Source organism: Bactrocera neohumeralis, chromosome 3 (assembly GCF_024586455.1).
Source record: "Bactrocera neohumeralis isolate Rockhampton chromosome 3, APGP_CSIRO_Bneo_wtdbg2-racon-allhic-juicebox.fasta_v2, whole genome shotgun sequence".
Lineage (NCBI taxonomy): Eukaryota > Metazoa > Arthropoda > Insecta > Diptera > Tephritidae > Bactrocera > Bactrocera neohumeralis.
Genome location: NC_065920.1, coordinates 14281641 through 14297442, shown reverse-complemented (window position 1 = coordinate 14297442; position 15802 = coordinate 14281641). Strand labels below are relative to the sequence as shown.

Genomic DNA, 15802 nt, shown 5'->3' with positions numbered 1-15802 from the left:
GAAAAAACAACTTTGTCTGCATATACTCGAACTAATCGCTCAGTTTTTAAGATGTCACTATGAAAATGTTCACATGCCCTTTTCTTCCCTAGAGTCTTCTCATTTGACGCAATCACCGGTTTTGGACTACTATAGCATATAGCTGTCATAGAAACTGAATATTCAAAATTCAGTAGTTGCATGGAAATATTTTCATGACTGGGAGTTGCTTTCACGTCACGGCCAAGTTTCTTACTGAAACTTTGGAAAGGCTGATGGACTGGCACATAAGGGGCGCATTCCAAGTGAGCATTTAACAGGAGCGCAACAAGCTTATCGTATAGGTAGATCATACTGTCCCGAATTCGACCGTACCATGGCTTGAGAAAGCCTTAAAGCCTAAAGATTTTGCTGTTGGAGCTACCTAAATGTTGAGGCAGCTTTAGAAAATGTCTTGCTGAACTGAAAACCGCTGTAACAACGCTAAGCCGAATTGAGGTTCAATCGAAGCTCAAACACCCTATATTCAGCACTTCCCACCGAAAGCAGTCTTCTGCTTCTACGACACCACAATCAAGTTCATTATATTCTGTGAGGTCTTTGTTTAGTGGAGGTCACTTGCAAAGAAGCTATAGAGCTTACAACAAGCAGCGTTGTTCAACATGTGTGGTCCTCAAAAGGACCTCCAACCAAGGCACTTAATTCCATTTTGCATACAATGCCCATAGATATCGGCAGGTGTATGGTCGCAAAAGTTGCTATCAGACTCAAAGAATTTGGATTTCTAAATGAAGACTTATTGGATATTCGTAAAACCTCAGATGCTTTGACTTTATACCAAATCTTTTGGATCAAGGAGTTACCAAATTAAAATATAGCGGCTATTTTCTCTGCCCCCATAACTGCGAAGGAGTTGTGGGTTCTTTGTGAATGGATCAGAGCTTGAGGGGAAAGAAGTGGCAATCCACTCTGATAGCAGGACAGGGATACTACACTTGAGCTCACTATCCATACGTTCAGGACTGATTAAATCGTCGACCACTGTAAAGCTGCAGAGCAAGCAAGTGCGGATACCCTAGCTCCGTCATCCGCAAAAAGAGAATGGGTCGGTGCTCTACTCTCTTCGTCAGTTCTACTATTAGATAGCTTTTCTTAGCGGGAACTTGCAAAATATTTTTGGCAAAATATTGATCGCAAGAGATCAAGTGAGCTTTTTTCCTTCAGTAAGATTAGCCTCTGCCCGGTTGTGGGAGTTCTAACAGGTCATTATTCATAAGGGGTAATATTCTCGACTCAAACTATAATTTTCATACATTACACTAGAATATTAATACATAGAAATTAAATGCCAAACAAACTGAGCTTCAATTTCCGCTGAGCATCCTGGCAAATAAATGTAATGCATGATGCAATTTTATAAAAAATTTCGGTACACATCTGCATTACGTTATGCGCATAAGCAACAGAAACAAACTGTTTCCCACCACTGTGCGCAACTGTGACTTGTGTCACTTGTGAAAGCAAAAAAAAATTAAGTTTCAACTGTCAGTTGTTCAAATTAGAATTTTTGAATTTTTTTCAGTGAGAAATTTTTTTCCCAATTTGTATGATTTGAAACGTTTTTGCTGTTTGAAAATGTCATCGGACGGCTCAGCGCTGAGCACCGGACGCTCCGAAGAGCAATTGGAGCCGACCAACTACAATTGGCTACGCTTCAAATGGATGTTTTGGAAAGACTGCTTTATGCACTGGAATACGCGTTGGGAGTTTCTTGTCGCGCTGCTAATGCCGAGCCTTTGTGCGCTCATTGTCATCATACTGCGGTTTAATATTTCGGCTGAGCACATAACAGCCATGCCGTTTAGAATCGAGGATATTGATGCAAATTGGAAACGTTTGTTGGACATCATTGTGGGGCGTCAAAGTGCAATTGAAAAATATTTGGGCGCGTAAGTGACATGCTTATAATTTTGAGACCTTTTTTCTGGCTAATTTATTGCATAAATGCATTTGAATTTGTTTTTGCTATGAAGTCCTTCGTATAATGTGTACGCACCACAGCTTGTGATTGCCTATGCGCCAGATTTTGAGGCAATCGTTAATATTATGGCGTTGACGGACAGACTACAATTAAGAAGTGATCAATATATTAGTTACAAAACATGTGAAGAACTACGCGCGAAGATGGCAACTGAGTACTATCTGGCCGGCATTTGTTTTCACGAAGGCGTCTTTAATATTGAATCGGAATCCATATATAAAATTGGCATATATCCGAATCGATTGGAGTATACAATTATTTTTCCAAGCGAATTGCGTTTATATAAGGAATATATAGGCGAAACTTGGGATACCAGATATTTATTTCCGAATGTTGAGAAGCACGAGCGGCACATGGGCTTCGTGCCTTATTTGGGTGAAGGCTTCATTTTGATACAGAAAACAATTTCCGAAGCTTATATTTATTTGACATGCAACAAATCGCTGAGCGATGAACTATTTCTGCGACGCTTTCCAATAGCCGAACACTATTACGATCCACTTTCCGAAGCGTTGGAACTACGCCTATCGCTGGTATTAGCTGTCGCATATATTTGCACGCTCTTATATTTGCTAAGGGTAATAGCGGTGACAAGTTCTATGTGAAAAGAAAACTAATCGCTAAACACATTTTAGATTCTAATCAATGAGCGTGAAGCCCAATTGCATTCCTTATTGGCGATTTTCGATGTGACGTACTTCATACAATTCTATAGCTGGTTCGTGTTCTCGCTGATTTCTATATCCATTAGCACCACTTTGCTGTTAATAATTTTAAAGGTATGTACTGTTCAGTTAAAGTAGTAATTTACCACATACATACGAAAAGTGACATTCAGTATTAGTGATTTATCTGGGGATTAAAAAAATATGCACAAAAATCATTGAAAACAATATTAGAAAGCATTCGTAAGTGAAACTCTTTCAAAAATGGTAGCAAAATCGATCCAGTGCTACAAAACAATGTTTATAGTGAACGGGGTAAACGTGTTAAGTTTACCACGAAGCTTGTAATTCCAAGAAGAGAATGTCGAAGACCCTATAGAATAACATGCCACTTGAAAAGTCCCGGTCTGACACATAAACGTTGCTAGTAGGATTAAATCCATAGGATTTTTAGTTAGCTTGAACCTTCAAAAGACGCATATTCAGGGTTTGTCCGGAAAGTAATAGAACTGATCTTCTTCCGCCGCGACTGTTCTTCGGAGCATGCGTGCACCGGCTGAATTCGGTCGAGGGCGTTCCTAGCTAACGAACGAGCGGCAGGACAAACATTTTCGCGCGACGTGTTTCTGTGAGTGGTGCAAGCCGAAAATGCAGCGTTTGTTAGAGCAGAAGTACGCGATTAAATTTTGTGAGAAACACGGTAAATCTGAAATTGAGACGTTTGATATCATCAAACTGGCTTATCCAGTTACTTTAGCAAGAAGTGGTGTGTTTCGGTGGCACAAGGACTTTTTGCAGGGTCGCGAAGCTGTCACTGATAAAGACTGGAAGAATGAGCAAATCCAATGTGAAAAGGATGCTCATTGTCTTTTTTGATATCGAAGGCATCGTCCACCATGAATTAGTTTTACGTGGAAGTCCTTAAGAGACCCAAACGGGGGGTTATCGGATCCGATAAGACATCGCAGCCGATTGACCGTTGTACCACGACAATGTCCTGGCTCACACCGCCTTTCTTGTGAACAGGTACCTAATCGACTTCGAATTGCTTCCGCATCCACCGTTTTCTTCAGATCTGATCTCCAGTGACTATTTCTTGTTCTCAGATCTTAAATAAATTCCCGCTGCGCAGAAATTTTCGTGGTTTGAAAGAGTGATGGCGGAAACTGAGGCCTATTTTGAAGTAAAGAACAAATCGTAAATTGAAAATTGTATGGAAAAGTTAGAGGGTCGCTATCGGTGTATCATTCTGGAAGCGAACCGTGTTGAATAAAAAAATGAAATTTTTCAAAACAATGTGTTTAACTATTGTAGACCGGGAACTTTTCAAGCTTCCTTACGGAGAAAGAACTTTTCAAAACCGCCAAAAAATAATTAATCCAATTATTTCCTCTTTGTAATATTATTATAGCTAATACTGATAACAGTGAACTATGTCTTCATTACTTGATTTCCAGATTCCTTGGAACAGTGGTTTCGGTGTCTTCAGTAAATCTTCGTACACTTGCTTATTTGCTCTCTTCACCGCGTTTAATATAAATACACTCAGCTACTGCTATATGATATTTAAACTGTTTCATAACTCTCATATGGCGATTTGTGCCGCACCTACTATCTGGATCATGTTGTATGCACCTTTTGCCATTGGCAATCATACGTCACCGTTGAGCGATGTTTTACATCCATACATATCTTTACTTGGCAATACGGCATTTGCATTGGCATTGCAAAATCTATTTAGACTTCAAACCCACGATGGTCTGAATTGGTCGAATTTCTTTAGAGACGATGGGCATTCGGTTTACTACAGCATCGGCTCTTACTCGTTGATAATGTGTGGTACGAGCATAATTCAAGCTTTGATTGGCATATTCGCACCGATTATTGGACGAACTTTGAGCAAACTTTCGAAAGTATTTAAACGCAAGCCACAACGCATACGCGTTAGCACAGACAGTAATCGTTTTTCGAAAACCATCATATTTGAGGTTAGAGCAAATTATAAAGCACCCGCCGTGGATGTGATGGCACTCACAGTGCAAGTCGGCGATACAATCATTATAGAGGATCTTTCATTCAGTTTGTATGAGGATGAAATCACTATGCTGATGGGTCATAACGGTAGTGGCAAAACCACATTATTAGAAGTTATTGCCGGTTTTAAACGACCGACGTCGGGCAAAATCGATTTTAAGGGCGACACTCTAAATAAAGAATATGGCAGCCCACGCGATTTTATTGGTATCTGCTTCAGCGATTCGTTGCTTTTTTGTAATCTGTATGTCAAACATCAGTTAATGTTATTTGGCCGTTTGAAAGGTTTAAATCCAACTGATCTAACCAAAGAGGTGCATAAGTATTTGGTCGCTTTAGAACTTGACGGCGAACAGTATACGCTTACCGAGAATTTGACATGTGGTCAGAGAACCAAATTGGCTGTTTCTTGTGCGCTTATTGGCGGCAGTAAGATTGTTCTACTGGATGATGTTGTTCTGAAATTAGATGTGTGTGACTATAAACTTATTTGGAAACTATTGGAACGTGAGAAATTCGGACGTGTAATATTGGTGTCGACAAATTTAAGTCGTGAACCGGAGTTGCATGCAGATAATATTATTATGTTGGCTCAAGGACGTTTGAGTTGTTCGGGAACAGCGCAGTTTCTTAAATCCATGTATTGCTTTGGTTGTCATTTGGTGAGTTTGCCTAAATATCCATCTAGTTATAATTGCGCTCATATCTTTCGCGTTTTATTTTCGTTATTGGTCGTGTGAGTCACATTGCTTGTTTTAAGGTATATACATGAAATTGTCTCTCATTATTAGAGATATCAATCTGAAAATTTTCACATATCCTTTTCTCTCCAAGGAGCCGTTCTTTTATCGGAACCTCCGATATCGGATTAATATAGCATTTAGCTGTCATATAAAATATACATTTTTTCTCGACAATTTCGACAAGATATCTGTTTTAGATTTTTTTAGATCAAGACTTAAACCTAGACTGAGACCTATACCTAGACCTAGACATAAATCTACCAATATAGACCTAAACCTAGACCTAGACCTAGATCTAGACCTTGATCCAGACCTAGACCTAGATCTAGACCTAGACCTAGACCTAGACCTAGACCAAGACCTAGATCTATACCTAGAACTAGACTTAGACCTTGACCTATAGCATATATCTGCTATTAAAACTGAACTTATATCCCTGTGTGGAAAACTTTTTTATTTGACGAGATACCTACGACACATTTGGCACGGATTATTTTCCCAAGCAATGATAAAATGTTTTTAGAATCGAAAGTTCCTTCCATACTGTATATTTCTTTTCATTTCATTATTAATACTTTTGTTACCTATGATCTATAGCTTATATCCAAATCTGAAGAATGTAAGTCGGAAGAAGTTACCCAACTGCTAAGCCAATTCATACCGGACATTGTGGCAGCCTGCGACCTTGTGCTGGAATTATCCTATCACATTGAATCGTCTAACGTTGAAGTGCTCGAAACTGTGATCAGGGCATTGGAAAATGCCAAAGAGGAGCTAGGCATCATCAATATAACGATTATCGAGACACCAGTTGAGGAGCTCTTTTGTAAGCTAGGTGCTGAACGACCCGCATACGATGACCGTAAACGTTACTATAGAATTTTCAATGGTCAGAGCATTGTTACCGATGACTGCAATGAAGAAGCAATTTTCATGAAAACAAATATACACCGTAAAGTCGGTGTCTATGAGAAGTTATACAATCAATGGACTGCAATGTTTTACAAACTATTTATTATTGATAGTACATATTATATTCTGATTGCTACAGTGCTACCGATATTTTGCTTATTTTTCTGCGCAACAGTTATGATACCTTATATGAAAGTAGTACCGGTTTTGGACAACGGCATTAATGATTACAAAGAGGGAATTACACTGCTCAATATTGGCGCGGAGCCCGATAGTGCCATGCAATCCTTTGTCGAAACCTATAATCGCTACATGTATTGGCGAAATAGTAATATAAAGATAAAAAACATTAAAAATCAATACATTAATGATTACATAATGAATCTCGAACGCGAGGAGGGTCAAAGTCATTTGAATGTAAACATGATACTTGGCTTGTCCATACGTAATCATGTGATTGGCTGGTTTAATGGTTATTTGCCAAATGTCGCGCCGGTTCTTTTAGACATTCTGCACAACGTGTACCTTTGGTAAGTGCAATAGGAATTCCGGTTTTCAATTTTTGCCAAAAACTGTAATATTTTTCCGAAACATGCAATACAAGTAAGAAGGTTTAAGAGTGGATGACTAAGTATTACCATTATTTTTCAGGGACTTGCTGAACACGACCAATGCCAAACTAAATGTTTCGTTGGATTTGTTACCACCAGAGAGTAATGTTAACATGAGAGAAATATCTCCAATGCGTTTCAACATGGGCAGCAGAATAGCATTCCATATGGCGCTGATCATGTGTTACTTGTACTCCGTACGTTCCATCAATTTGGTCTCAGAACGTATAAGCGAATTTGAAAGCTTACAACGCTTGGCTGGTTCAGATGGAATTAATTATTGGATATCCATATTTATTTTTGATATAATCAAAATTTGCATTGCTTTGACAATTATCACATTCTTGGGTTGGTCGGTGTTGCCGTCAAAATATATAACACCGCTACTTTTCCGTAAGTATGATGCCCAAAAATGCATATGTGTTATATGAGATTAACATGGAAGGTTACTATATCCATATATAGTACGTGTATATTGGGTTCTTGTCTAAGTAATTTCATTTGATGACAAAAGCTGATCTTATTGAATTTTTTTGAAATTTGATTCGTCGCGTTAACGATTATGATTTGCTTATCAAACGTCAAGAAAGCGATGCACTTTTAAAAGCAATGTTATGGGCCTCGGAAAGTGCGTATATTACAAGACACTGCAGCTCAAGAGATTAAGGTTTCAAAAGGCAGAACCAGCTCAAACTACTTTGAAGGCCTATAGTCAACAAAAAAAAAAAGCGTTCGGCAGGATTTCAAAGCGATCGTTTAATTCTGAGGTGTTTTAATTCTGAGGTGTTTTGTGATTAGCTCGAAAAATTGCTTGATGCGTGAAGAGGCCAGTATTGATTAATAGAAAAGGTGTGGTGTTCCACCATGATAATGCGAGACCTCATACAAGTTTGATGGCACGCTAAAAGCTTTGGCAGCTTCCTATTCAAGCTGCCAGACTCACTATAGTCTCCAGACTTGGCACCTTCGACTATTACTTGTGCCGGTCTCCGCAAAATTTTTTGCTGGAAGAACTTTCACCATCTATTCTCTGCAAGATGGCTGAAGTTATTGGATCAAAATGCAGAATATATAATTTCATAAAATATTTTACGGAATAAAAAAGCCGTTTTTATAGTGCGCTGAAAAAACGAAATTATTTAGTGAACGACCCAATAATATTTAGAAATATTTGAAGAACGACAAGTCTAAAAATTTAAGGCAGTACGGGTACCTTACTTGAGATTATACATAGATAAAAGTTTCACTTTTCAAAGTCGAAAAAGTACGGAGCTGCATATTTAATAGAAGACATTTATAGAGTAATTTTGATAACTCGATCAATTTGTTACATAATACAGTCTCAAAAGACCAACATAACGGAAAAAAGTCAGTCGAAACAATCTGCGAAATTTTTAACGAAAAGAGAAGATAATTGGCAATAATGTTAGAAATGTGGAATAGGACAGTATGACAAGAAACGGGTCAATACTTTCTTTAGAATTTGTTTGACAGAAAATATTTTGTAATCGAAAAAGTATTTTCGTATTTCAATAGATGTCGTAGTAGTCGTATATCTCCAGTGCTACCGAGTTTTTTTTTAAATTATTTATTGTTATTAGTTTTGTTTACAATTATTGTGGAAGTGTGACAGTTCGATTTGTTTCTGACAATTCAACGCTATCGTTTCATCATTTCAGGCTGGTGCTTTGGTTTGCTGTTGCTGGCGAGCACTGCTGTGGCTATGACAAACTATGTTTTGAGTGCGCTATTTTTTAAAAACAGTTTCGGCGCATACTTGAAAATTTCCTCAATACATGTCATTGGCATCGTATTCTTTACAGTGTTTTCCAGAGACTTCAAACCTTATGCCGATCATTTACTATTCATACCACGCATATTTCCATTATATTCATTTTGTCGAGCTATTGAGAACCTCTACGATTTCAATGTACGAAGTCAAGTTTGCAAAGTGGAAAATATAAATATTGCTTCTGTGGTTTTGGGGCGTTGTCAACGGATTCCCAACTGTTGTGGTAAGTTGTGAACTTTTTTTCAAACAAATAGTTTCTTAATTACGTGATTTACAATACAGAAACACCTAAAATTTCGGTGGACGAAGATATGTTTTACTTATGGATGATTATAGCTATCTCTTGGTACATATTATGCATATATGAGTACAGGTATTTCTTCAAGACCAGCATACCCTATGACAACTAGTAAGTAGTTTAGAGAATAAAAAGGAAATAATGAAAAGTGTTATTAAAAGTTTGACTATTCACCTAGCGAGCGTGCATTAGAAGAATACAAACGACGACATGCTAGCGATGCCAACGAGCCGGACAACGTCACAGCCGAGGCCATACACGTCCAGACACTTCGTCCCCGTTTACGCTATTACTATTCCGTAATTTGTGAGAACTTGGGTTATATTTGGAAAGGGAAACTTTTGGTGGATCGACTATCTTTAACAATTAAACCGTGAGTATGCTTTACAAGACCGCACACAATTAATACAAAATCATCAAGTAAAAATGTTTTCTTTTACCTGTTTAGTGGTGAAAAGTTCGGTATCATCGGCACTAACTGTAATTATACGAATGCATTACTAAGACTCATCGCTGGTCAGTATCATCCAAGTTTTGGACGCGTCTGCATTAATAGTGTACAAATTACAGAAGAGCGCAATAAAGCGCTCGCCCATATCGGTTATGTACCCACGGTGGGTTTCGTACAGCCGCAAATGACTTGCTATCAGGTTTTGAAGACATTTTGCATACTCTATGGCTACCCACGCCACCAAATCAACGATATTATTGAGGATTTCTCCAAGCATTTTGGCTTACACTCACATTATCACAAGCGTTTGTCACAGTGTAGTTCGGGTATAAGAGAGCGCATTTCCTATTCCATAGCAATTTTGAAACAGCCCGCACTATTGTGTATCGGTAATTTTAGTTGGAGTGTGGATCCACATGGCAGACGTCAACTGTATCGTCTGATCGATGGTTTGCGTAAACGTGGCACCGCCATAGCGATTACGTCTGTTATGAACACTTATACCGAGATACTGTGCACAAAAATTGCGGTCATGCACGAAGGTCAGCTTTTGCATATCGGGCGACCGGAGCAAGTAGCTGAAGCGGTGGTCGCGGGTTACTCGGTTTCAATGCGTATGAAGAAGCAGGTGCATACGCCGCACGGCGTCACATTGAAGGTGTACTTTCGCTTAACTGCTTTTATGGATAAAACATTCCCGAATTCTAGATTAGTGTAAGTTATGTCGCGCAGCCCAAATTTGTATATGCTTAATGCGATAAAATTTTTGGTTTTATGCTTGTAGGCAAGAGGGTACTATTATGCAATTCGTCATTCCATATCAGAGCACGACGTTGGCTGTTATATTTAAGACATTGCGCTTGAATTCATTTCAGCTGAATATTGAGAGTTTGTCGATCACTTCGCTCAATATGAATTACATATTCGAACAGATAGCTGAGGAGGCTACGAAATCGAGGTTCACTTAAATATTTCTCATGAATCTGTCTTATAATCTTAAATGTGTTTAAAAGTCAGTTTCTCATAATAGATTACTAAATGTTTTTTTTCGTTTAGCGTTTTTTGGTGTTCTATAAACGTTGTAGATCAAATAATATGTATGAACTATATGGAGTTTCTTTATTTAGATGAAATATTGTTCTAGATCTAGATATAAGTAGAGGGCTAGGTCGAAGTTTAAATTTAGGTCTAGCTCTAAGTCGAGGTCTAGGTCTAGGTGTGGGTCTAGGTCTAGGTCTAGGTCTAGGTCTAGGTCTAGGTCTAGGTCTAGGTCTAGGTCTAGGTCTAGGTCTAGGTCTAGGTCTAGGTCTAGGTCTAGGTCTAGGTCTACGTCTAGGTCTAGGTCTAGATCTAGGTCTAGGTCTAGATTTACGTCCAGGTCTAGGACTAGGACTAGGTCTACGTCTAGGTCTAGGTATATGGTTAGGTATGTTTACCCTTTTCCTATACTCCAGGCTTAAGGAGATTGATATAAATTTACACTACTCTAAAAACATTTTTAGATTACTAAATACGGATATAGAGACATGAACGCAAATTCCTGCAATAGCCCCTTACACTCATAAATTGTAAAATTACAGAGCTCTCAGGTCTACCGTTATGTTCCAAAATTTACATTCAGACTTACTCCTCTCTCTCAAAAGTGCCAGCTATTCATACAAACTTATTTTGTCGAAAACTCGGTATATTTCTAACCAAACCTTTTCGAATTTTCCTCCAAAAACTGCTAGCCCGAGTGGCTTACCGCCCATTCCCGTTACAAAAAAAAAAAACAACAACAACAATAATAAACGTTCATTTATCTATGTGGCGCACATAAATTGAGTTTCTCCGCACTATCGCCACACTGTCATCGCCGTTGCTCTCGCCGCAGCTAAGCAAAGTGCGAAAAGCCCTTAAATTATGCAAGAGACATTAGCGTGGATTATTGCACAGCAACGCTATCAAATACTCCCACGCTCAGTTGAAAAGGAAAGCAACGTTGAAAGCCACATTTTTGCGTAATTGTGCTACAGTACTGGGACCCCAGCACTTACCGCTGGTCGTGTGTCATAGCACGGAATACTTAATGCACTTCAAGGTGGGAGGAGTTTAGTGTGGGTTGGCGCTAGTTTTAGGCAGCGTTGCAGTGTGGCAAGCTAGAAAATGCGAACAAAGGGCAGCCGAGCAATAATGAACACTTTCAAACACTTTCAAAGTGTGTTGACGCTGTAGTTGGAAAAAGGATAGTGAAAGGAGTTACATGTTTACGGCCGAGATTAAGGTTTCTTTGTCCAACCGATCGCTTTAAGGCACGAAAATGGGAGACATTTTTAATGGAAAATTAGCAGTCTTCTAATACTAACAATTGGAACAAAAGATAACGCTAAAATAATACATCTTACTACAATATAAGGCAGGGCAGAGAAGAACTTAATCCCAATTTTATTTCACAGCTTTAATTTTTTAATTTTGTCTGCCCAACTTCCCCTTCCAAACCATAGTGCGTCGCTTCTGCCAGTACCCCCATCTGCCCTTTCTCATGAAAACTCTTTCTACGTTGTGGTTTTGGTAACAACGTTTGATTTTCCAACCTCTCATACTTAAAAAGTGAACAATAAACATACTTCCTAGCTAAAACTTGTTGAAGTAATTTTTTTCTTGTTTCACTAAGTTGCGTCAAAAGTTTTCGATGTGTAGAAAGTTAGCTGTTTACAGCATCTCTCTCGAATTTCGCCTTACACCATTCCCAACGTGTCTCTTTCGTGCGTCGTTTGTCAAGGGCAGAAAGCACAATATTTATCACAAATATGGTAGAATTTACTTTATTGCATACATGTCCCAGGGTCCCTTCTCCTGTAGTCAAGAAATGTATCATAAATTAACCCAATCGTCGGAGTGATCTATTCCAAGGTTTGTTTTTTTTTTAGTTATCGTTAATTCCTACTCTGCGCTATATGTATACGTATTTGTAAGTTTCATTGTTTCGAAAGAGTACTGAACGTTTTGGTGTTCATCTTGATATTGGTATTGGTGTTTGTCTAGGTCTAAGTCTAAGTCTTGGTCTTAGGCTTGATTTTGGCCTTACTCCTGGTCTTGGGCTTAGTCTAGATCTATGTCTAGCTCTGTATGAAATTATCGATTTCTTCACTAAATATTCTAATATTTTAACCGCACAGAGATCTGGGTCTGGGTCTAGGTCTAGATCTGGGTTTAAGTCCAGGTATAAATCTAGGTATAGATCTAGGTCTAGGCCTAAGTCTAAGTCTAGGTCTAGGTCTAGGTGTGGGTCTAGGTCTAGGTCTAGGTCTAGGTCTAGGTCTAGGTCTAGGTCTAGGTCTTGGTCTACGTCTAAGTCTACATCTAGGTCTAAGTCTAGGTACAGGTTTTGTTCTAGGTCTAGGTGTGGGTCTAGGTCTAGGTCTAGGTCTAGGTCTAGGTCTAGGTCTAGGTCTAGGTCTTGGTCTACGTCTAAGTCTACATCTAGGTCTAAGTCTAGGTACAGGTTTTGTTCTAGGTCTAGGTTTTGTTCCTAGTATTGCCTTGGTACTCGCCTTGCAATTTTTAAAATTATCGACATCTTCACTAAATGTTTTAATATTTTAACCGCATAATATTATATGACATTAATCACAGAGAGTAGACTACTGAGGAATAATATTACGAAACACACTTGAAATTAATGTAGGAAATTACTCAAATTTTACGAGCAACACAAAAGAATGCATTGAGTTCACAGATGTTGCACACAAAACAGTAAAACACACTAAAAGAAAAAAAGACGAAAATCAAAAATACAAAATGTAACAATTTTAGACGAAGACAGAGCAAAGTAGAAGCATTAAAATTACTGCTGAGTGAAGTTTCTGTGGGAAAAAGAAGCAGCGCTTAAGCAGAACATAACCTATTCCGTTAACAAAAACAAAGTATGCAACATGACATGCAACTAAAAGGTAATAGCAATAAAGTGGAGTGAGCGTAATGGCAAGTCCAGAGCGACACAAACATACAGGAACATAAATACGTAACAACTTTTAATGACAAGAACACCGCTACAAAACATAAAGAATTGAGAAGCTGAAAATGCAACACAGCCAAAATTGCTAGAGACAGTGAACAAGAGCAAAGCAAGAAAAAATGGCAACACAAGAACACAATAAACCATGCAGTTTGCAGGGAGAAGAAAACGAGAAGGAAGAGCAAGAGCGCACAAATATCTTCCACGCTATTAAACACAAAAGCCACGCCCTAAGCTGTAAATGCATGTGTTGCGAGGTAAGGTGGTTAGACAAGTAGAGGAGCATACGTTCTCGCAGATGCCGTCAGCGTTCGCTGCATAATTTCTAGCGCGCTAGAAAACACTGGAAATGCAGGGGATAAACTACAAAAGGGTTTTTCGAAAAGAAATTGTTTCAGAAAATGACTAAAAAACAAAGCAAATAACTAAAAACAGCGGCAAGTTTGCTGCAAGGCTACAAGTGCAGTTGCAACACTGACACACACACACACTCACACGCAGACAGTTAGCAAGTTGATTTGGTTTGCAGTTTGTTGAGCGTTTTTACGCCGCAGTCAGCGCTGAAATTTCCAGAAAGTACTTTTTGTCATTCATAACTCACTGCTGCCGCTGCTTAAGAGGCATGCCACAAACATGCACATACACACATACAGCTGGGTGAATGTGTATAATCTGCGCTGTTACATATCGGCTCACCTCTGCACCAGGTGCAAAAGTTTAAGTTCGCTATTTGGCAAAAGTTGCGCAAGTTATGAGTGGCAAGAAAAGAAGTGCGTATATTTACTTACAGTTGCAGCACACGCTTGCTGGTACATATGCGTGCTCATATATATGTACATATATATACATTATTGTTTTAGTTGCTGTCAATGCGGCGCTGCAGCAGTGGCACTTACTTTTTCATTATTTCTTTGCAGATTAATAACTTTGCCACATGTTGCAAGCACATTTTATATTTCATTGTGGTTTACTTTTCGCACAAACAGTTTTTCATATTAATCATAATAATGCTTAAAGTTATATTTGCAATGTGCAACATAAGCGTTTGAGCGCTTGACAAACGTTTATCTTTAATCCCTGTTTTTGGCAGATAGAAACAGTTTGTTTGCTTCTCTCAAAAACAAATCTTGAGTAGTCACAAATGGTGGCTGTTAACATTATTCTCCGTGCGTTGCTTCTTTTTTGATATCTTTATTTGATATTTAGGTGTATTGGAAGCATATGGAGGCATGCAACTGAAAATAATTCCTCTGACACTGCTGACTTCACAATGAAACTAAAGCCTGGAGTTAAATGTACTCAGAAAAATTAATTTTCTTAAGAAATCGTGACATTTGACAAGAGCTAGTACGTCGGAAATTTATTTACCAAGGCGAAAGAATTATTAAAATGTATACACATACTTGTATACATACATATGTTAGTTGTGCTAAATGACATTGAATCAAGTCTTAGAAAAACTGAATTTTTTACGAACTTTTTACTTTTTTATTGTAATGTAATAAATAAATTGCGATTAGTAAAATAATTACGTTAACAAAATTCTCAAAATTTATTAAGTGAAACTGAAACTGAAAACTGAACTCAATTGAAAAGGCATGACATACTACTGTGGGTAAAAAATAATAAGACTTTTTAATTTCAATTTCGCGCGAAAATCTCTTCAACGAAATATTTTTTTCTAGGTTAAAATGACTGTCAGTGAGATGTGTGCCAAGTGTTACATAAAAATAATAATTAATGTTTAGTTTACGCCTGTCTTTCTGCAGTACATAAAGTGCATTCGGCGATGTTTATGATGAGTGAAATATTTGTCAAAGAGGTTCCATTAAATTTTGTGTGCGGAATCAAATTTCTGGTGCAAAAAGGTTCAGAATGTTTGGTGATAATTGTTTATCGCGAGCGAGTGTTTTTGGTTGGTATAAAGTATACAAAGAGAACATGTTGACAACGAGCCACGTTCAGGACGAACATCAATAACAACTTATGATCCACACGTCCAAAAAATAAGCGAATTGGTACTTGAAAATCGACAATAAAGAGTCAGAGATCTTACTGGTATCTTTGGAAGATCGGAATGATCAGTAAAAGCTATTGTGAAAGATCATTTGGGCTTAGGTAAGGTGAATGCACTTTTGGTTTCAAAATCGCATTAACTTCTGTGAAACAATGCTTTCCGTATTATTAATGCGATAAATCTTGGATTTATTGCTACGACCCTGAAACAGATAATCAGTCGGCCGAATATATCGGTAAAGGTGAGCTGAAGTCGAAAAAAA

The 15802-nt window shown here is 38.2% G+C and overlaps 1 protein-coding gene across 1 annotated transcript; it reads left to right on the top strand.

Annotated features, from left to right (window-relative positions):
• The first annotated feature begins 1614 nt into the window (after positions 1-1614).
• LOC126752891 (phospholipid-transporting ATPase ABCA3-like) lies at positions 1615-10494 on the top strand. The gene is made up of 11 exons (XM_050463915.1): positions 1615-1928; positions 2013-2598; positions 2656-2799; positions 4143-5381; positions 6060-6904; positions 7026-7378; positions 8665-9000; positions 9060-9186; positions 9254-9448; positions 9524-10240; positions 10311-10494. Exons 1-11 carry the CDS (start codon positions 1615-1617, stop codon positions 10492-10494), a joined length of 5040 nt encoding a protein of 1679 aa, XP_050319872.1.
• The last annotated feature ends 5308 nt before the right edge of the window (positions 10495-15802 follow it).